Source organism: Xenopus laevis, chromosome 6S (assembly GCF_017654675.1).
Source record: "Xenopus laevis strain J_2021 chromosome 6S, Xenopus_laevis_v10.1, whole genome shotgun sequence".
NCBI lineage: Eukaryota > Metazoa > Chordata > Amphibia > Anura > Pipidae > Xenopus > Xenopus laevis.
In genome coordinates, this window is record NC_054382.1 from 104,894,378 (window position 1) to 104,916,897 (window position 22,520).

General features: G+C 36.9%; 1 protein-coding gene across 2 annotated transcripts in view; it reads right to left on the minus strand.

Annotated features, from left to right (window-relative positions):
- The window catches only part of LOC108695329 (brefeldin A-inhibited guanine nucleotide-exchange protein 1), a 94,911-nt gene that overhangs the window by 65,312 nt on the left and 7,079 nt on the right, over positions 1-22,520 (minus strand). For both annotated transcript variants that reach the window (XM_018223771.2, XM_041567916.1), the window contains exon 2: positions 2,979-3,009. In XM_018223771.2, coding sequence (XP_018079260.1) covers positions 2,979-3,009 — 31 coding nt within the window. The remainder of the gene's footprint in view (positions 1-2,978; positions 3,010-22,520) is intronic.

Consider the following 22,520-nt stretch of genomic DNA (forward strand, 5'->3'; position numbering starts at 1 on the left):
ATGCTGAACATAACGGTTTTTATCAAATTTCTGAAAATCGTCACAAAGCTTGAATTTTACCCCATTATATGCCCCACATTTCGTAACTTATCAGCATAAAACATCCTGAATATGAACGCCAGGGGTCTACTGAACACTTTGATGCCCAATATGCATAGATATACCAAACTATGTGGCGCACAGAGACCCCCAAATGACAATAGTGTATACATTTTCACGGCTGACGCGCGCTGGCTGCTGCAATATAAGCACCCGGTGTGTCTAATATGCGACATTAGACCCCCCTAACAGTACAGAGACCCCAGAAAACCATATATTTTCGGAAAGTACACATTCTGACGAATCCAATATGGGTAAATATGTGTTCCTACTGCATACTGTCAAACTGCAAAGCAATGCTGAACGTAACGGTTTTTATCAAATTTCTGAAAATCGTCCCAAAGCTTGAATTTTACCCCATTATATGCCCCACATTTCGTAACTTATCAGCATAAAACATCCTGAATATGAACGCCAGGGGTCTACTAAACACTTTGATGCCCAATATGCATAGATATACCAAACTATGTGGCGCACAGAGACCCCCAAATGACAATAGTGTATACATTTTCACGGCTGATGCGCGCTGGCTGCTGCAATACAAGCACCTGGTGTGTGTAATATGCGACATTAGACCCCCCTAACAGTACAGAGACCCCAGAAAACCATATATTTTCAGAAAGTACACATTTTGACGAATCCAATATGGGTAAATATGTGTTCCTACTGCAAACTGTCAAACTGCAAAGCAATGCTGAACGTAACGGTTTTTATCAAATTTCTGAACATCGTCACAAAGCTTGAATTTTACCCCATTATATGCCCCACATTTCGTAACTTATCAGCATAAAACATCCTAAATATGAGCGCATGGGGTCTACTGAACACTTTGATGCCCAATATGCATAGATATACCAAACTATGTGGCGCACAGAGACCCCCAAATGACAATATGTATAGACATTTTCACGGCTGACACGCTGGCTGCTGCAATATAACCACCCAGTGTGTGTATTATGCGACATTAGACCACCTAACAGCACAGAGACCCCAGAAAACCATATATTTTCAGAAAGTACACATTTTGACGAATCCAATATGGGTAAATAAGTGTTTCTACTGCAAACTGCCAAACTGCAAAGCAATGCTGAACATAACGGTTTTTTATCAAATTTCTGAAAATCGTCACAAAGCTTGAATTCTACCCCATTATATGCCCCACATTTCGTAGCTTATCAGCATAAAACATCCTAAATATGAGCGCCAGGGGTCTACTGAACACTTTGATGCCCAATATGCATAGATATACCAAACTATGTTGCGCACAGAGACCCCCAAATGACAATATGTATAGACATTTCACAGCTGACGCGCTGGCTGCTGCAATATAAGCACCTGGTGTGTGTATTATGCGACATTAGACCCCCCTAACAGTACAGAGACCCCAGAAAACCATATATTTTCAGAAAGTACACATTCTGACGAATCCAAAATGGGTAAATAAGTGTTTCTACAGCAAACTGCCAAACTGCAAAGCAATGCTGAACATAACGGTTTTTATCAAATTTCTGAAAATCGTCACAAAGCTTGAATTTTACCCCATTATGTGCCCCACATTTCGTAACGTATCAGCATAAAACATCCTAAATATGAATGACAGGGGTCTACTGAACACTTTGATGCCCAATATGCATAGATATACCAAACTATGTGGCGCACAGAGACCCCCAAATGGATATATAGTAGATAAAATTTACATAGGCAAAACAAAATAACACAGAACAGTGTGAAATGCAAATAAATCACCAAAAACTAATAAAACCACAAAAATCAATGCTTTTTTTTTTCACACTAGTGTAATCGGCCACCAGAATTACCGTTTGAATATTTTAGCTGGGCCAAATCGATTATACGGGCAGAAACAAGTGAACAACACAAATGCAGAGCTGAAAATGCAATAAAATGGCTAAAAATTCAATAAAATGGCTAAAAATGCACCAAAATACCCAAAATTGCAATATAACCACCAAAATAACATACAAAAGCTATTGCACAGTACGGTTAGCGAATACGCTATTCGGAACGGCAATAAAACATTTTTTTTAGCCCAAAAAGAGACGATGCGATAAGAAAAAAAAAAAAAAAAGCCACAAAGCCATATATGTACATATGCGTGTGCACAACGGGTAAATTGCATGTTATTTGCGCATGTGCGCGGTGTGCAAGTGTACATGGGTGCTGTGAGTGTGTGTGACCCCCCCAATCCCCAAAAATCTATGTGTGAGTGTGTGTAAGTGTGAATGTAAGTGTATATTACTGTAATAAGTGTGTGTTGGTGTGTTTGTGTGTTTTTGTGTGTGTAAATGTTACACTTACCTGGGGTAGATGCTGCAGATCGATCAGAAAGGGTCCCACGCAGCAGATCTCCAGCTCCAACGATCATCAGCCATGTGGGGGCGGAGCTGGGCGGAAGTGCGGCGCAGGCAGCAGCAGGACGCATAGGAAACGCGTCCCTGCTGCTGCTTTGGGGCCCCTGGGCGATCGCGCCCCAGGGGCCACACGATCCCCTGCTCTGCTCGTTGTCTAGGGGCAGGGGATCGTGAAGGAGCGGAGCGAGCGGCTCTAACAGCCGCTCCTCCGCTCGCAAACCCGGAAGTGCTGCAGAACGTAGAATCTACGATCTGTGGCACTTTGGTCCTTTGATCCACAGAACGTAGATTCTACGTTCTGTGGCACTTAAAGGGTTAATTTCACTTGGCTACATAGAGGGATAACCAAACTCAGTTGACTAAACTGCATGTCTACAGGAGGACCCCATATATAGGGAGACGGCAGACATTCTGCCCAAAATTTACAGCACTGGCATTGCCATCTCCCTGGTTTTGTGGATAGATTGCCATTTTTATTTACAGATAAATTGATAGAAATATGACACATACCTTTGTTTTTCTGTTTCACATTTTATTTCCTCTGAGGATAAAACAAAAGAAAAAAAAACAATTAGTACACATTCCATTCATTTGTTTCATTAAATCCATCACACCCACTGGTAATTTGTACTATTTCTTTCACTGTTCAGTCAGGCAAAATCTCAGTTAAATAATTTCTATCCTTAGAAATTAAGTATCAGCTGGAGCAAACAGGATCGCAACTTTCGAAGGATCTGTAAATAATAAGTATATTTCCCCTAATTTATCAATACATTTTCCTGAAAAATTCCAGTTTGGGAAAAAACTCAAAAAAAAATTGTGAAAATCGCACAAAAATTTTGATTTCAGGTTTTTCAGATTTCTGCCCGAAAACGACAAAATCTTTGGATTATGGCACAAAACCCAGTGCAGATAAGGATATCTTCGGGACTTCTCCCATTGAATTATATACAAACTCGACAGGTCTGAGATGCCAGATTTTCGGATTCAGACTGTCTTCATCCTCTGGGTAAAATTAATCCCGAAAAAATTGTATTTATTTTTTTTAAACTAAAAATTCAGATTTTATAGTAAAACTAGAATTTTTCAAGTTTTTGTCATCTGGACTTAAATAAATAACCACCTAAATATATGGACATCTATACTCAATTACATGGGAATACATGGGGATAACAATTCAAAATAAAAGAATAAAAAACTAATTTGGAGCAAAAGCTTGTTCTATGTAATCCCGTCCATTCCCGATATGAAACACTGGACAGCATTGATTTTGATGCATGTATGTAGCACCATATTAAAGTGGACCTGTCACCCAGACACAAAAATCTGTATAATAAAAGTCCTTTTCAAATTAAGCATGAAATCCAATTTCTATTTTTTATTAAAGCATTCATAGCTGTTGTAAACTCATTTAAAAATCTCAGCTGTCAATCAAATATTGTCTGCCCCTCCTCTATGCCCGTGGCATAGAGGCGGGGCAGACAATTACTTTCACTTTCCATTCAACACTTCCTAGATGTCACTGCTCTCCCCACATTCCCCCAGTTCTCTTCACCATTTAATTGTGTAGCCAGGGCATGGGGATGGACATTGGGTCTCCCATTCTGGTGCACAAACAAGATTCTGAGATGATACAAGGCTTGCCTTAATAACAGTGTCCACAAAATGGCTCCCGTCTGCTTGCCATAATTATGAATTCCCTGACTGAAGGAAACAAGATTCAAATAATTTATATAGTGTAATTAAAGTTCATTTTGCTTGACTAATGTGATAAAATAGGATTTGTAATAATTTTTTTGGGTGACGGGTCCCCTTTAATGAATCTACTGCTACCAGGCAATAGAAAGCTTTCCTTCTCTTCTTTAGTAAGATCTGTAATAATTAAGGAAGCGCTGAATTAGCCATAAGAACAACATTGACATTCTAGCAAGGATATGAGGAGTGACAAGTCTGCATGGGAATCATAAATAATGTAACGGTCATACCCTGCTGTATAAATGCTGCACTAATAACTACACACTTCAGGAGGCAGCAGCTGTCCATGGATACAAACAATGCTCAATTTCATTAATATTTATTTTAGCAGCACAATAGCTGCCAAAATGACAGAAAGGGTGATTTTAACCGTAGACATAACCATTTTATAAGGGGACCATGACTTCTGCATAGTAATAAAGTTCACAACTTGGTTTATTCTAAGGGGACCATGATTTCTGCCTAGTAATAAAGTTCATGATTTGGTTTATTCTAAGGGGACCATGATTTCTGCCTAGTAATAAAGTTCATGATTTGGTTTATTCTAAGGGGACCATGATTTCTGCCTAGTAATAAAGTTCATGATTTGGTTTATTCTAAGGGGAACAAGATGTCTGCCTAGTAATAAAGTTCATGACTTGGTTTATTCTAAGGAGACCATGATTTCTGCCTATTAATAAAGTTCATGATTTGGTTTATTCTAAGGGGACCTAGATTTCTGCCTAGTAATAAAGTTCATGATTTGGTTTATTCTAAGGGGACCAAGGTTTCTGCCTAGTAATAAAGTTCATGGTTTGGTTTATTCTAAGGGGACCAAGATTTCTGCCTAGTAATAAAGTTCATGACTTGGTTTATTCTAAGGGGACCAAGATTTCTGCCTAGTAATGAAGTTCATGACTTGGTTTAGAAGAAGCAGACCCAAGACTCATGCCAGCTGACCATTTAAAGGATGAATTAGGCAAATGTTTTTTGTATTGGGCACATCACTTTATTCTGAGAAAAATTAAAGGAAAACTATACCCCCAAAATGAATACTTAAGCAACAGATAGTTTATATCAAATTGAATGACATATTAAAGAATCTTACCAAACTGGAATATATATTTACATAAATATTGCCCTTTTACATCTCTTGCCTTGAACCACCATTTCGTGACTCTATCTGTGCTGCCTCAGAGATCACCTGACCAGAAATACTACAACACTAACTGTAACAGGAAGAAGTGAGGAAGCAAAAGGCACAACTCTGTCTGTTAATTGGCTCATGTGACCTTACATGTGGTTTGTATGTGTGCACAGTGAATCTTACGATCTCAGGGGGCGGCCCTTATTTTTTAAAATGGCAATTATCTATTTATGATTACCCAATGGCACATACTACTAGAAAAGTATATTATTATGATAATGGTTCATTTACATGAAGCAGGGTTTTACACATGAGCTGTTTTACTCAGTATCTTTTAATAGAGACCTACATTGTTTGGGGGGTATAGTTTTCCTTTAAGTAAGGAAGGTGTTTAGTAAATATTAAGTATATGAATATAGAGGCCATAGTACAGGTATCGTAACCGTTGTCGAGAAACCCGATATACAGAAAGCTCCAAATTATGGGAAGGACATCTCCCATTGACTCCATTTTAAGCAAATAATTCAGGGTTTTAAAAAATTATAATAATAAAACAGTACCTTGTACTTGATCCCAACTAAGATATAATTAATCCTTATTGGAGGCAAAACAATTCTGTAGAGTTTATTTAATTTTTAGATAATTTTTTGCAAATTTAAGGTATGGACAGCCAAATTACAAAATACAAACCTTATTTAGAAAGCCCTAAGTCCCAAGCATTCTAGGTAACAGGTCCCATACCTGTAGTTTCAAAAGCCAGGTTAAGTAAAGTTCCCCAGAAAATGTATGGTCTATTCCCAGGTTTCATCATAGCAACCTCAGAAAAGGAAAGCAAATAGGAATTCTTGGCAAAGTAGATAGCACTGCAGAGAATGAGAGTGGAAACATGGCTGCATTCCATGTGTATGCCATACACCTACAAGTATTATTCCTTTAACATGTAGTAGTCAAACACCAAGGGGGATATTTAAAAGTCCGATTTTTTCTGGTCGGACTTTTAAAAAGAAAACACAATTTTTTTTGTGGGTAATCCCCACCGAGGCTGCTAAAAGTCTAAATAAAAAAATAATCCATCTCAAACCTGCCGAGTTCATGTAGAAGTCAATGTCAGAAGTCCCTTTTACAACTGGAAGATATCATAAACTGCCCTGGGTTTTGTCCGATAATCCAAATAATTAGTGGTTTTCATCTGATAATCCACAACAAAAAAATTGTATCGAGTCTTTTCCTGCACCAGATTTTTTCTACTTATTTTATTCATAAATAAGATAAAAAATTGTGGATTGGGTTTTGGTCAAAGTTGTTTTTGAACATTTCTGATTTTAATCAATAACCCCCCCCCCCAATGTGTCTTCAAATATTTATTATCTTGGTTTAAATAAAACTCTTACAAAAAAGCATACAGCAGACAAATCATGTCATTAGAAGATGCACAATAAAATAATAAGAGGAATGCAATTAAAAAAAAACTTCACATGTACAGAAGCTGTGTTTCTAACATTAGTCTCAGTACGCTATATCCCAACCAGTTAGCCTAGTACAGTGATCCCCAACCAGTAGCTTGTGAGCAACATGTTGCTCCCCAACCCCTTGGATGTTGCTCTCAGTGTCCTCAAAGCAGTATTTTATTTTTGAATTCCTGGCTTGGAAGCAATTTAGTTGCATAAAAACCAGGTGTAATGCCAAGGAGAGCCTCTTATAGGCTGTCAGTCCACATAGAGACTACCAAATAGCCAATCACAGCCCTTATTTGGCACCCCAGGAACGTGTTTCATGCTATTGTTGCTCCCCAACTCTTTTTACATCTGAATGTTGCTCACGGATGAAAAAGGTTGGGGACCCCATGCCTAGTAAATCCAGAACTTTGTCCCATCAGTATGCGCAGATCTACTGTATAATGAAAGCATATACTCCATATCATATTTGGCTATTGTGTCTTTATGTAGCCCTGGTAAGTATTCCATTCTTTTGACTTCAATATAAGCAGTTATGTTTATTTATAGTAAGTTCAATTATGGCTTTTCCTTTGCTTCTATTTAAAGGGCGCCTGTTGAGCAAAAATGTTATCCCCAACCAATTTAAACATTAAATAAAACCAATAGGCTGGTTTTGCTTCCAATAAGGATTAATGTCTTAGTTTGAATCAAGTACAAGATACGATTTTATTTCTGTGGATAAATCTGTGGCAGGCACTCAAATAAAGGCAATCTTCAAACAAACTGTAGAAATCAAGTAGAAAAGATTTATTTGTGTCCAATTTCAACAACGAAAAGGGAAATCATTTTAAATATTTATTATTAGGATATAATTGAGTGTATGGGAGAAGACCTTTCTGTAATGGGTTGCAACAACATACTTGTTCACCTCCTGACTAATGGCAACATAATGGAGCGTTGGGGGTATTAATAGAACAGAAAAGCCTCCTTATTATTGTTTCCTTGTTTAAGTGTAAGACAGTATTCTAATTCACCAAGGTCTAAGACATCCATCACGTAAAAAAAAAATATTTTTTTTTTTATTTCAACAAATAAATGTAACTTTAAATAATCGGCACCTTCCATGCCATAATTCTAGTGAACGCAGAAAAAATGAGAATAGATTACACAAATACAGCAATGTGAAAACTCAATTTACAGTGTAAACAATCAGACTAGCAAATTTGTAATTAAAATGAAGGTGTGATGGCGCAGAGATGTGAAATCAGAATTAAAAGACTAATCTGCTGAGAGTTTAATTAAACCTTTAACAGATCCACTGAACTCTGCATAAACATTGTATTTATGTTTTCAAAATGCATCCTAAACAAAGAAACATTAGCAATGAACAATAAAAGGCTTGTTCACCTTTAAGGTAACGTTTAGTGTGATGTAGAGAGTGATATAAAACAATTTGCAATTGGTTTTTATTTATTTTTTACTATTCAGTTTTTAGTTATTCAGCTTTTTACTCAGCAGCTCTCCAATTTGCAATTTCAGCAATCTGGTTGGTAGGGTCCAAATTATCCTAGCAACCATGAATTGATTTCAATACGAGTCCTGAATAGAAAGATGAGTAATAAAAAGTAGCAATAAATGTGTATTTTACTGAGCAGTTTTTTTAGATAGGGTCAGTGACCCCACTTGAAAGCTGGAAAGAGTTAGAAGAAAAAAGGAAACTGGGTTGCTGGTCAGTCTATAACATATTTAGGTGCAGATTTATCAAGGATTGAATTTCGAAGTAAAAAATACTTCGAAATACGACCATCTAATTTAAATACTTCGAATTTGAATATCGAATTCAAACTTTTTTCATAGAATTTGGGTATTCTGCGGTCGATTCGAACGATTTCATCGTATGATCGAACGATTTTACTTCAACTTCAAAAAACGTTGAAAAATGTTGAAAAAGGTCCCCATAGGCTAACATAGCACTTCGCAAATTGGGTTTCTTGGTTTTTCTGCACCTTCTAACCACCCATCACCACTGTTTATAAGTCTTTTAATCTTAGACGTGCAGACAGCTCTTAAAAATGAACATGAATTTGTACCAAAAAGAGAGGAACTGCAAAGAAGAGCTAACGAGGTCGCACAGCCTTATTAATGAATATAATTAGATTATGTGTGTAACTTGGAAACAATGAAAGGAATAATTAATGACTTAAAAGATGTTTTTGATGAGTGCAAATAAATTCATTCAAAATAAATTCATTGTCTCCACACTTTGATGTGTTGTCATTATTATATCTTGTGATAAACAATAAAGAGTTAATTAAGTGCAATAGTGTTAGGGGTGCTAATTACGTAAGCAACAGTTCGCATTCCACTAGTCTGTAGAAGAAGGAATCACTCAATAAAACAAAACATTTAATAGTTCATTTAAAATCAAAAGAGGGATTTAATGAAATATAAAAACACTTAAAAATATGATGTATCCCGATCTTGTTTCACAGTTGTAGGGATTGCAGTATATCTGAGTAATGAAAATACTGGTCCCACCTAGATCATTACATCAACCTATATGCCCTCTGATAGTAGTATGAGTTGGGGTGGGGAGCAGGAGGGTGTCTATAGTAAAAGAAATTAGGTAGCTCCCATTGTGGGAAAAACAATGGACAAAGCAACACCTTGTATGCTGGACCTTGAATTATCGCACAAGTGTTAATTCCAAAATGGTGTGCAAGGAGATTAAACTGACACTTTGTCCTCTCAGAGGCACCTAAGTAGGTATGGCCTATTCCCTATGTTTTGTGTTAAAGCAACACCAAAAGTTTGGACATGAACACAATGGGGCCCATTTACTTAGTTCAAGTGAAGGAATAGAGGAAAAATAGTTTGAATTTCGAATGGTCGAATATGGCTACTTCGACCATCGAATGGGCTACTTCGACCTTCGACTACGACCTTCGAATCGAACGATTTGAAATAAAAATCGTTCGACTATTCGACCATTCGATAGTCGAAGTACTGTCTCTTTAAAAAATTCTTCGACCCCCTAGTTCGCCACCTAAAACCTACCGAGGCCAATGTTAGCCTATGGGGAAGGTCCCCATAGGCTTCCTAACAATTTTCTGATCGAAGGAATATCCTTTGATCGATGGATTAAAATCCTTCGAATCGATTATTTTTCGATCGTAGGAATAGTGGTAAATCCTTCGACTTCGATATTCGAAGTCGAAGGATTTTACTTCGACCCTAGGTAAATGTGCCCCAATGTGTTAAATAACCAAAGGTAATGCATACAAACGGAGGACAGACCCAGTGAACTGTACCTTGCAATATTATACAGACATATATGTTTCCAATACGGTGTGCATAGAGTAACTGGCGCTTTGTCATATCACATAGCACTTCGGCAAGTTGAATTTGGCGAAGTATTGAAGTCGAAGTTATTTTAAAGAGACAGTACTTCGATTATCGAATGGTCGAATATTCGAACGATTTTACTTTGAATCGAATGCGAAGTTGTAGTATCCTATTCGATGGTCGAAGTATCCAAAAAATTACTTGGAATTTCACATTTTTTTACTTCGAAAAATCCCTCTAATTCACTTCGACCCTTGATAAATCTGCCCCTAAAAGTTAACTAAAAAGTGAACCACCCGTTTAAAGAGAGTTCATGAGAAGAGAAGTACAGGTATGGGACCCGATATCCACAATGCTCAGGACCTGGGGTTTATTGGATAAGGGGATCACCATACCATGCCTGCTAAAAAATTATTTAAACTGTAAATAAACCCAGTAGGATTGTTTTCCTCCAATAAGGATGCATTATATCAATCAAGTTGGGATCAAGTACAAGGTACTGTTTTATTATTACAGAGAAAAAGGAAATCATTTTTAAAAATGTGAATTATATGATTAAAAATTAAATCTATAGGAGATAGCCTTCCTGTAATTTGGAGTTTACATTCTGGCTACATTGAAATCAGCAAGCTTTAAGATCTGGTATAAAAAAATACTATTAAATCTGGAGGAGTCAGATGGTTAGACAATTTATTCCCCTTTCAAGTCATCAACTATTACAGGTATAGGACATGTTATCCAAAATGCTTGGGACCTGGGGTTTTCTGGATAATGGATATTTCCGTAATTTGGATCTTCACTCGTAAGTCTACTAGAAAATCATGTAAACATTAAATAAACCCAATAGGCTGTTTTTGCTTCCAATAAGGATTAATTATACCTTAGTTTGGATCAAGTACAAGGTACTGTGTTATTATTACAGAGAAAAAGGAAATACTTTTTAAATATTTGGATTACTTGGATAAAATGGAGTGTATGGGAGATAGCCTTTCTGTAATTCGGAGCTTTCTGGATAACGGGTTTCCAAATAACAGACCCCATACTTATATATACCAATCAAAAAAAAAAAAGAGACTAGACTGAACTAAAAGTCCTTTCAACCCGTCAGTGCCTGTTGGAGGTCACGGCTGAAACATACCAAGCTTGTGGCTAATGTATGGCCCGCAAGCAGAATAATTGGATTACATGACAATTAGCTTGTAGGGTACACAAGGATACTGACAGAGTAACTTGCAAAATAATACACCATCTAATGGAGGCAGTATTTTTGCCTGGGTATTTAAATCCTAATAAGTCATAGTTTGTTCCATATTAAACATGTTACCCTAGGAATTTGCAATTGCCAAGAATACTGTAATTTCTTTCTGAAATTGCAGAGCTTGAACACAACAGCATTAATTGTATTTTACAAGAAGCTAATTTTTCATTTTTTTTGTTTGTGGATGCACAGATATAACAGCTTCACTACACTGCAATTTACTAGTTATTGCATGTACATATAATAATAAAGTGAATCCTCAATTTTACATAAACTGATTTTAAGTTTTTCCATATTTTACACCATTTCTTGTAGTTCCATAATGACTTTCCCTGATTTTATAATCAACCTTATTTTACTCCATTTTTCCCACAGAAAAACATAACATGGGGTTTCTACTCTAATAACAATATCATGTTGTACAAATAAACAATACAAACAGCAGTAAGATGTGTAATGACCAATGAATACAGAAGTAAGATAATTAAGAACGCATTTGAATATGTTTCTGAATTACTCCTTTCCCTGTGCCCTACAAATACAAGAGGTGGTCTGCACTCAACCCATCATCAATATATTAAAGAACAAGGAAAGCCTTTCGACCAACATTAAAGTGTGCTACAGGGGAGCCCTTCCTGTCCTTGATCGCTAGGTTCATTTGCCAAAAGATCGTTTCATTTTTAGCATTCTCTTCTGCAAAATTTTTTTTCCCTTCCCAATGCCCCCCATTACCCCATGGGTATTTTGCCCAAATCTATGTTATCAAGATGGGCGATTCCAGTCCTCTGCACATGCGTAAAAAAATTATCCTCTCAGCCAACCGCGAAGCGTCGCTTATTCGCCTGTGCTCAGTTCACTGAGCATCACCATAGCAACCCAACAAAGCAGTTGCTATTGGTATGAATAGAAAGAAAGGCAGGTCAGGGTGGACAAGGTGGATGTGGGCTTGTTGAAAGTTCCCTTACAATTTGATTTATTGCGCATGTGCTGCTTCCAGCTCAAACCTACAGCGCATGATCGCAGTCTTGGTCTTAGTGCAGGAGCGACGGATTGTGGGAATTTAGAACTAACAGACATTGTGGGTTTTTCTTGTGCCACAGACAAACACTTTCCAAATGAGGCATTTTATGACTAGTACTGAACTTATTGGAGGTATGCTTTTCTACTGAATCCTGATGCATAACTGACTTTCCTTGGCCTTTAAGGACATTGAAACATTTCGTGCCTTAAGCTACTAAAAATGTTGTACCCTTTAAACAAAACAGGGATTGTTTGTCCATATATTGCAATATATTTAAGCTGCCAACTACGCTACTGTAGGACTGGCCATACCAGGGATGTGTAAAATATATAATGAAGCAACAGAATTCTTAATGAATCAGATGCAAGTGTTGGACTGGCCAGATATAGGATGACTGACGTAGTTGGCCAGCTTAAATATATTGCAATATATGGACAAACAATCCCTGATTTGTTTAAAGGGTAAGGCATTTTTAGTAGTTTGAGGCACAAAATGTTTCAATGTCCTAAATATATTGATAATGGGTTGAGTGCAGAGGATCTCTTGTATTTGCCTATGTGAATTTTGTGGTCAAAGCCTCATTGCACCCATGCTTACATTTTTTTTTAAATTATGGTGAGCACAACTTTACCTTGTTTGTTATAGTTGATACAGAAGCAGTGGCCAGCTCCATGTTGTAGCTCCCACCCTTTCCAGCTATGGTCAGGTGATCCCACTGGTAGCCAATAAAATGGCAAACATGTTTAGAGTTTTAATCTTGAAAGCAGCAAGTAAGGCAACCCTTCATGGCCCCATGCTCTGTGTCCATTACAACTGTGGACTGATCAGGTAGAGAATGCAAACTGCCTTAAGGGTGTGATTGATTGATATAGCAAACAGTCCTGGAACTATATTTGTAAATTAATCCATGTCATTACATTATTGTTTTTTTATTTATAATAACATCTTGGTGCTGCACTCAAAAACACAATGTCAAGGTCATAAGGAGCTTCTTCTTTAAAAACTTTATACTTAATTGCTAATTCTTTACATGCTCGACTGCTGTAATTTTCTGGCTCTAGTAACCCCTCATGTACATATGAAAATGTATAGAGATTTTTAGGCCCACTATATTGCACCACATGTTTTTATGGTGCAATTCAATTGAATTAGGCTTATTATAATAAGTCAGTTCACTAAACTGCAGCATCTTTTGTTGATATTTAGGAGTGGTCTGTCCGTTCACAGTAAGCCACGATAGCATGAGGCACAGCAAAAAATCTTTGTAAAGATTTTTCAGGAATCACTCCAAGTAAAAACAAAATGTGCTCCTTGTAATTTGCTCCTAAATTAATTTTAGCACCAGCCTAAAACAAACCCAGAATGTCCTCATATATAGGCTGCATATGTCCAGAATCTATTGCAATAATAGTGGTAGGAAAGGGAATGGAAAAAAACAACATTAAAGGGGTGGTTCACCTTGAAGTTAATTTTTAGTATGTTATATTTTCTCCAATTCTAAGCAACTTTTCAATTGGTTTTCATTATTTAATTTTTATAGGTAATTCCTTGACTTCTTCTGTCATATGGGGATCAGTGACCCCATCTAAAAATAAATGCTCAGTAAAGCTACAAATTTATTTTATTGCTGCTTTTTATTACTTGTCTTTCTATCCAGGCCCTTTCTAATTCATATTCCAGTCTCTAATCTAAATCAATATTATGAAATAATTAATTTATCATTTATAATACTGTATTTAAGTTGTCTCGTTGCACATCACTTGTATATGCTCAGCATCTTATTAATGATGGCAAACCTTTATTTAAAACTGTTCAGATGGTTCACACAAACACTACTATTCCAGAGCGTGCTGAAAAAAAAAATAGAATTTTGTTTTATGCATTTGACATTAGTGAGTGCTCTATCCTTATGAATCCAAAGGAAAAAGAAACAGAAAGATACTCTTCTTCATGTGGAGCTGCAAAGGGTTCTGTGGTTTAACAAATGTAATTAGGAAAAGACAACACAATATTTCAGGACCTGCTACTGCAGAGGGTCTGGCTAGACAAAGAAGAAGATAAAATACTTGCTTTATAAGATATGGCATTTGGAAAGCTATTGGAAGAGGAATTAATTCAGGGATACTGAGCACTGTATGAGTTCATGGTGCAATGCAGAAGAATTAGGCTATAATACAGCCATATGAAAACGTTTGTTACAAAATGATTGTGGCTTGTCTAAATGAGCTTTTGCATACAAAAAGGTACCCTATTTGTGGCATGAGTGCAGAAAGGGCTTCTTTCTCATCACCCTGCCATACAGATGTTCTTTGTGCAAATTGGGCTGAATTGTAGAGCAATGTACAGATACATCATCTGAAGCAAGATGTTGTTGCAGGTGATCTTTGCGTTGTCTGTAACCATTCTCACAATCCTCCGCATATGCTGCTCCTGTATTTTTCTTGGCCTGCCAGACCTGGGTTTTAGAGCAACTGTGCCTGTGGCCTTCCATTTCCTGATTACATTCCTTACAGTTGAAACTGACAGTTTAAACCTCTGAGATAGCTTTTTATAGCCTTCCCCTAAACCATGATACTGAACAATATTTGTTTTCAGATCTTTTGAGAGTTGCTTTGCTGATCCCATGCTGTCACTCTTCAGAGGAGAGTCAACTTGCAATTGGCCACCTTAAATACCTTTTCTCAAGATTGGACACACCTGCCTATGAAGTTCAAGGTTTAATGAGCTAATCCAACCAATATGATGTTGCCAGTAATCAGTATTGAGCAGTTGCATGCATTCAAATTAGCAAAGCCGGGATTTAATAATAATTTCATACAACTGAATACTGCTCCACTAAAAATCTTTGTTCAGAAAACACCCCAGTACTCAGATGTTCCAAGGAAATGAAAGATATACTTTCATTATATAAAATTGGAGCAAATAATTATGCAGGCTGAGAGGGGTTCCCAAACTTTTTTATATGACTGTATATGAAACTGTTTCAGGAAACGTTTGGATGCCTGATTAACAAGGGAGAAAATATGAGCCTACTGATTAATACAGTGTTGATCCAGCTACTAATTGCCTTTTTTGGAGGAGGAATATATATTTTTTTTATTTGGAGGCATACTTGAGACATCTTCAACTCAAACTTGATGGACTCTCATCTATGAAAAAATGTACATAGATTTACCAAAAAAATCCAGCACATTATCGAAATAACAGCTTTGTATCCAGATACATCAAGGCCTGATCTTTTGGAACAATTACCTTGCACTGTCTGCGTATTTAGACAAAGATTAGTATAGGTGAGAATGAATAAAATTCTGTGTATGCAGATTCCCCCTGGAGCCCCTCCTAGACTTGGATAGATTCTGTTCTCGAGCTAGCCTTGGTACTACTACCTTGACCTTGAGGAAGAACCATCTGATCTGTTTATTTGAGTAGTTCTTTGTTTTTCTGTACTGTGAAGAGATATCTCTCTATGCTCTCACAATGCTCTCACTTTGTGAGTTCAGAATCCACTGAGCTTGTGTGAAATAAACTTTATTTTATATATATATATTATAAGCAACACTGTAACGACTGTAAATCCCATCTCTGTCAGTCCAGCTATATGAAATATGAAAGATATTTGAGATAAGGCTGTAGTCATAGAAAGCCTTATGACTAAGGCTATGACTACAGCCTTATCTCAAATATCTTTCATTCTAAAGGGGACGTACAATGTTAGATCAAATTTAACCTAACAAAGAGCCAAATCTGTGACCAATTTCACCTAAATTGGGTCTACCTGCAAAAATCTAATCACTAAGAAGTAATGTTGAAAAAATGATCTCAGGGAATTATCTCAGTGAATGATGTTATGCGGTCAGTCAATAACCAGACAGACAGTAAAATTGACCAAACTGGTGACTGATTAAAATTCAATAATCTGCAGATTCTCAGTAACTAGTCCAATAACTGTAGTTCCAACAACTCTGCTATTCTCTCATTTAGTGATCAGGAATTCAAGGCGACTTATGTCCTTTGACTGCTCCAACCTTTCAGAGAGACAAAATGCAAAAAAAAAAAAAGTACCTTCCTAAGGAAAATGAGATTTAATAAAAGCCTTTAACAAAAAAAAATATATTTACAATGCTAACCTGTATTATTTTGAGCAAATTAAATATAGCATTTATTAACCAGGAAATTGTAATTTTATAGTTTGCACCAGTGCGAAGTTAATGTACTAAAAAAATGTAAGCCACCTTAAAGCACACTTTAAGGGGGTTAATTACTAAACTCCTAATTTTTCTGGTTGGAGTTTTAAATGGGAATACGCAATTTTTTCGTAGAAAAAAAAAAAATGTGAATTATTTGTGATTTATTAAACCCGGAGGCTGCTAAAATTCTGAATAAAAAAAAAATACTCAATACTCAAATGTCCCACTTATAGTTGGAAGATATCATGATCTGAGTTGGGTTTTGTACAATAATCCGAATAATGTGTGGTTTCAATATGGATTCATTCAGCTAAACTAACAGCAAGTACAAGGTACTGTTTTATTATTACAGAGAATAAAGAAAATATTTTTTTTTTATTTTGGATTTGACACCCACATTTTTTTTAGATTATTGCCTGAAAACCACAAATTTTTTGGATTATTTTACGAAACCCAGTGTAGATCACTATATCTCCCAATTGTAAATGGGACAACTGCCATTGACTTCTATATGACCTCGGCAGGTTTGAGATGGAGTATTTTTGGATTCGGGCTATAATAAATCTTGAGCGGTTTTGTCCACGAAAATTTTTTTTCCCCCTTTAAAACTCAGACCAGAAAAATGTGGACCTCAGATCGACACCTCATTGTGCTTTGATTTTGCTTCGGCAATCCCAGATTACAGTAACCCGTGTAGAGTTCTGTGGCCTTTTTTAAACGCTGTATTTTTTAATTGCAGTTAATTTAACATTACATATGGACTGCACTTCCAATATAGTGCAGGGATATATAGGCCATGATAGGGACTTTTTGCATTTCCCAGTGTATAGAGGTCCACTATTTTTCCAAAATATGGCATTATGCAATGTTCAGAAAGTCTTTGTTTATTGTGTTTGCAGTATCATTATGTTAGTACAAATGTGGGTGAATTTTTACACCTGGAATCAACAGGGGTTACTTTTGACTATCATTTTTTTAATAAATCATGATAAACTATGTTACATGCATTATCATAATTATTATTAGCGTATTCATCAAATGTACACATACAAATGCTGATTGAGCTAAAGGGGAATATTAACATAAAAGTCACATTATGATAAAAATGTGATAAAAAGGTTGAAGAGCCCCGATTTAGATGTAAATGACTAGATACTCAATGATTCAGGGGCTGCTCACATGGAGCAAACTGACATCAGAAGCAGAGTTTGGCATCTAAATGACAATATTCCATGTGAGTTCAAGCGTTCATCTGGATTTTTAGTAGCAGTCAAAAGAGGTTTCATGCCTTCACATCAATGGACTCTCAATATAACTTGCTCTTTATCCTGCAAGATACCCATAAGATATTCGAAGCAGAAAAAATGTCCATTGAAATTAGTTAGCATGGTACCGAGAGGATGGTAAAATCAAGACAAAGCTAAATAAAATCTCCAGCCCTGTATATTCTGGCTCTGTGTACTATGCATTGAAAAACACCTAACATAATGCAATAACCATCCAACAGGGCAGAGAAGGAAAACATAATTTCATGACTTTTGGTGCTAAAGAATACCTTAAACATATTCAACTCAACAATGGGGAGGAAATTTGCAAGACTACAAGCAAGCAATTATGACATAATATCACTTGAACAAATGTGTCTGTGATGAGAACAGCCATCAGCAATCAAGGTCATAAACTGACTCCTGCAGCTGTATGAGCTGTTTGTTATGCAAAAATGGCAGCTTTGACTGACCTACTGCCTGCCATCCAGTTTAAAGCTTAAAACCTGAACCATATTGGTGCCTACAGAAGAACACAACCTGGTTCTGGCTTCCATTGCCCGTGATTCTAGTCGTTAATCACTCTCTGGGAGCCAGAAACTGCATCTGTTGCTGTCAAAGACTGTGACTTTAAACCCCGCTGTGCAAGTATGGGCACCACGTTTCAGAGCACCAATTCAGTTTGGGTGGTAGCAGAAGGCCTCTCAGTTAAAAGTTTGGGTGGGGGCAGAAGTCCTTTCAATTAAAAACTTACCGTGGAGGTTTCATATCTTCAATGGCAACTGTCCATCTCTGCATAAACAAGGAAGATTTCAACTGCCATAATGTAAATCTAGAAGTACAGGTTTGAGAGCTTTCATCCAAAATTCTAGGGACAGGGACCTGATGTTTTCAGTATAAAGGTTTTTTTTCTGTAATTTTGAATCACCATACCTTAAGTATAGTAAAAAAAAAAAAAAAAGATTAAGGTATGGTTTTCTCATTACAGAGAAACAGGAAATAATGTTTAAAAATTTGAATTAATTAAAATGGAATCTATTGGACATGGAATTTGGACTGAGAATTAAAATAGGCCCTAGCACTTCAGGTACACAGAGTCCCAATCAGCCCACACAGAGGCACAATCAGCCCACACAGAGACCCAAGCAGCCCACTAAATACTGACTTTCTATGGCACCTTATAGCAGCCCCTCTGGCATTTGCCAGAACCCACAGATTGCAAGTCCGGGTCTGCTATTGGATATGGTCTCCCTGAAATTCAAAGCTTTCTGGATAACGGGGTTCTGCATAAAAGATCCAATAGGTAAGAAACAGGAGAAAAAGAGAAGCATACCATTTGCGTAAGGCTACTAAAAACACTTAAAACAATGGTACATAGGAGGATTTGGCACCCATAGCTAAATTCAAAATACCTTGCCATTGTCCGGAGCTTAAATACCTGTGAAAAGTAAAACCTATTTATTTTTTTTCTAGCACCTTTCCTCCATTGCAAATTTAGAAGTCATTTTGTGTCAGTAGATTAGTGCAAGATTTACAATATACTTTTCTACAAACTCTAACAATTTCTTTCTATTCTCAGAAGGCTTTTGTTTACCATGAAGCAAGCAACTGAAAAATCAGATACCGAAATGTGTTCTATAGTCTCTGACACCAATAAATCATTTATATAGAAATGTATGCTCTGGCGACAAGCCAATTAATCTTCAAAACACATGCACATTAGCTAAAGAAACCAGAACCTTTTATCCTGAGTCTATAAGAACCAAATGTTGCAGATAATAGAATAGCTTTTTTCCAGAAGTCTACAAAGTGGTCTGTTAGTGGCACACAGCGAATATTACTGCACAGTAGAATATCAGTTATAAAGTTATTAATCTTATTTCTCCTTTTCAGCTTATCACAGCTTCATCGTTCAGCAGCTAAAAGTCCCACTATGAAATCAATCAGGGGGAATCTGAGAAATGGAGAATGTTTAGCAGCACAGGGAATAAGATTGTCATGCAGTGTGATATATAAGGTGTGATATTGTTGGAGGTGTAAAAATCACAAATAATGCATGTCCCAAGCTACCAGGACAGCCAAGTAACAAAATCAGTCAATGCAGTTTGTTCTAGCCAAAGAGAGGTTACATCAAAATGCTTAATTAATAGTAGGGGGGAAAAAACCAAACTGTGGAAACGCATGACAGCAAGCAGAGCAAAGAGATTCTCTCCTGTATAACTCAAAGGGCAAATTTCTCACTTAAAGGGATCCTGTCATCGGAAAACATGTTTTTTTCAAAACGCATCAGTTAATAGTGCTACTCCAGCAGAATTCTGCACTGAAATCCATTTCTCAAAAGAGCAAACGGATTTTTTTATATTCAATTTTGAAATCTGACATGGGGCTAGACATTTTGTCAATTTCCCAGCTGCCCCTGGTCATGTGACTTGTGCCTGCACTTTAGGAGAGAAATGCTTTCTGGCTGGCTGCTGTTTTTCCTTCTCAATGTAACTGAATGTGTCTCAGTGGGACATGGGTTTTTACTATTGAGTGTTGTTCTTGAATCTACCAGGCAGCTGTTATCTTGTGTTAGGGAGCTGTTATCTGGTTACCTTCCCATTGTTCTTTTGTTTGGCTGCTGGGGAGGAAAAGGGAGGGGGTGATATCACTCCAACTTGCAGTACAGCAGTAAAGAGTGATTGAAGTTTATCAGAGCACAAGTCACATGACTTGGGGCAGCTGGGAAATTGACAATATGTCTAGCCCCATGTCGGATTTCAAAATTGAATATAAAAAAATCTGTTTGCTCTTTTGAGAAATGGATTTCAGTGCAGAATTCTGCTGGAGCAGAACTATTAACTGCTTCATTTAAAAAAAATTCTTTCCCATGACAGTATCCCTTTAAAGGTGTTGTTCACCTGCAAACACTTTTTCCAGAAACAAAGACTTTTTGCAATCACTCTATTTGTGATGGTTTTTCTAATACTGAAGTCTAACGTTTCATTTTTCACCTTCTATAAAAAGCTCTGGGAGAGGGGGTTGGCAACTCTGTAACTGTTTTAATCAATATATTTAGTTGATACATTTGTTATTTTTGTCCCTTCTGACCAGAATCCCTGAGTTTCATTAAATGCAGCTGTTAGAATTGATACAATTGCTAATACTCCAAAGACACTGCTGATAAATGTATCAACTCATGTAGCCACTAAGGGGGTTATTTATTAAACTCGGAATGCCAAAAACCCTAAAAGAATATTTTTTTTTACTATAAAATCTGAATTTTTTGTGAACATTTTTTTTCTGATTTATTATACCCCGATGGATGGAAAAAGTCAGGATCCAAAAATCCGGCCTCTCAGAACTGCCAAGGTTGCATAAGTCAATGGGAGAAGTCCCGAAGAAATCCTGATCTGCATTGGGTTTCATGCAATAATCCGAAGATTTTGTGGTTTTCCGGCAAAAATCAGAAAAAAATCATGAAAAATTTGTATGGTTATTTTTTTTTCACGGAAATTTCACAGGAAATTTTGGGTTAAATGTATTGATAAATAAGGGGTAAACCCCGTGTGGATTTGGTCAGAGTATTTTTCAGAAAATAATGAGATGAATTCGGACTCCCCATGTATCCAATTGTAACAGTTCAGAATACTCCTGGACTACTGCCATACTGAGACACCAGAGACACATACTTTAAACTTCAATTTTGGAAAAATGATAAAAAATAAATGATGGAAAGCAATTGAAAAAAACGTATTTGTGGTGAACAGTCTGAAAACAACTAATCTAAAAAAAAAAGTGTTTGGAAGGTGAAGAACCCCTTTAACAAAACTATCACAAATATGCAAGAAGCAAAGTCAGCAACTAGTTTTGCTGCATATAAGGTGAGTTCCAAAACAAGGAATACTAAGAGGTTAAAGCAAAATTCAATCAAAGCAGAAAACAGTGTATTTTGTCTTGCAGTTGTTTACATGTTTTGCTGTTTCACAAGGTGTGTTAATGCTCTTTCTAATATTCTTCTGTACTGTCTGAAATACCCCAGAAAGAACAAAGGATTTCTGTTGCACATGCCATTGCAAGAGGGCCCACCACAACCTCTATTATAACCAACCTATAGGCACTCAAGGAACTTTCTGAATAATAATAATAATAATGTAACAATACACCCTTTTGAGACCAAAGTTGGCCATAGATGCAACAACTACGATCTTTCCTACGACCATTGGCAAATCGTGTTAGTGCTGAATTCTATTGTTTCTACCTGTATATCTGACAATTCAACTCTAACAATGGCCAATCTTTGGGTGCCTTCAAAGGTGCCTGATCAAAATGTTCTGGCTAGCCCGATCAATGCGCCGGCCGATATTCAAGCCCTGTGCCGATACTGGTCGGCTTGTCTCCTGCCATACACACACACACCGAATCACACATTCGTTTTGTACGATATTGTCAGTGCATCTATGGCCACTTTAAAACCTAAACCAATCCAAGAAGGGCCGCCATCAGGAGTGGAAAGGGGTTTCTGGATTTAATGGCCCCATGGCAGGGGGGGGGGGCAAAGATGGAAAAGAGAAATTTGCAGTCCATAAAATGATGGGGATTGTTCTTGAATGGGTGGGGTTTTGATGGGTTGCAGTTTGGCATAAAATGGGGAGTGACTGGGGTGGATCAATGTTGTGG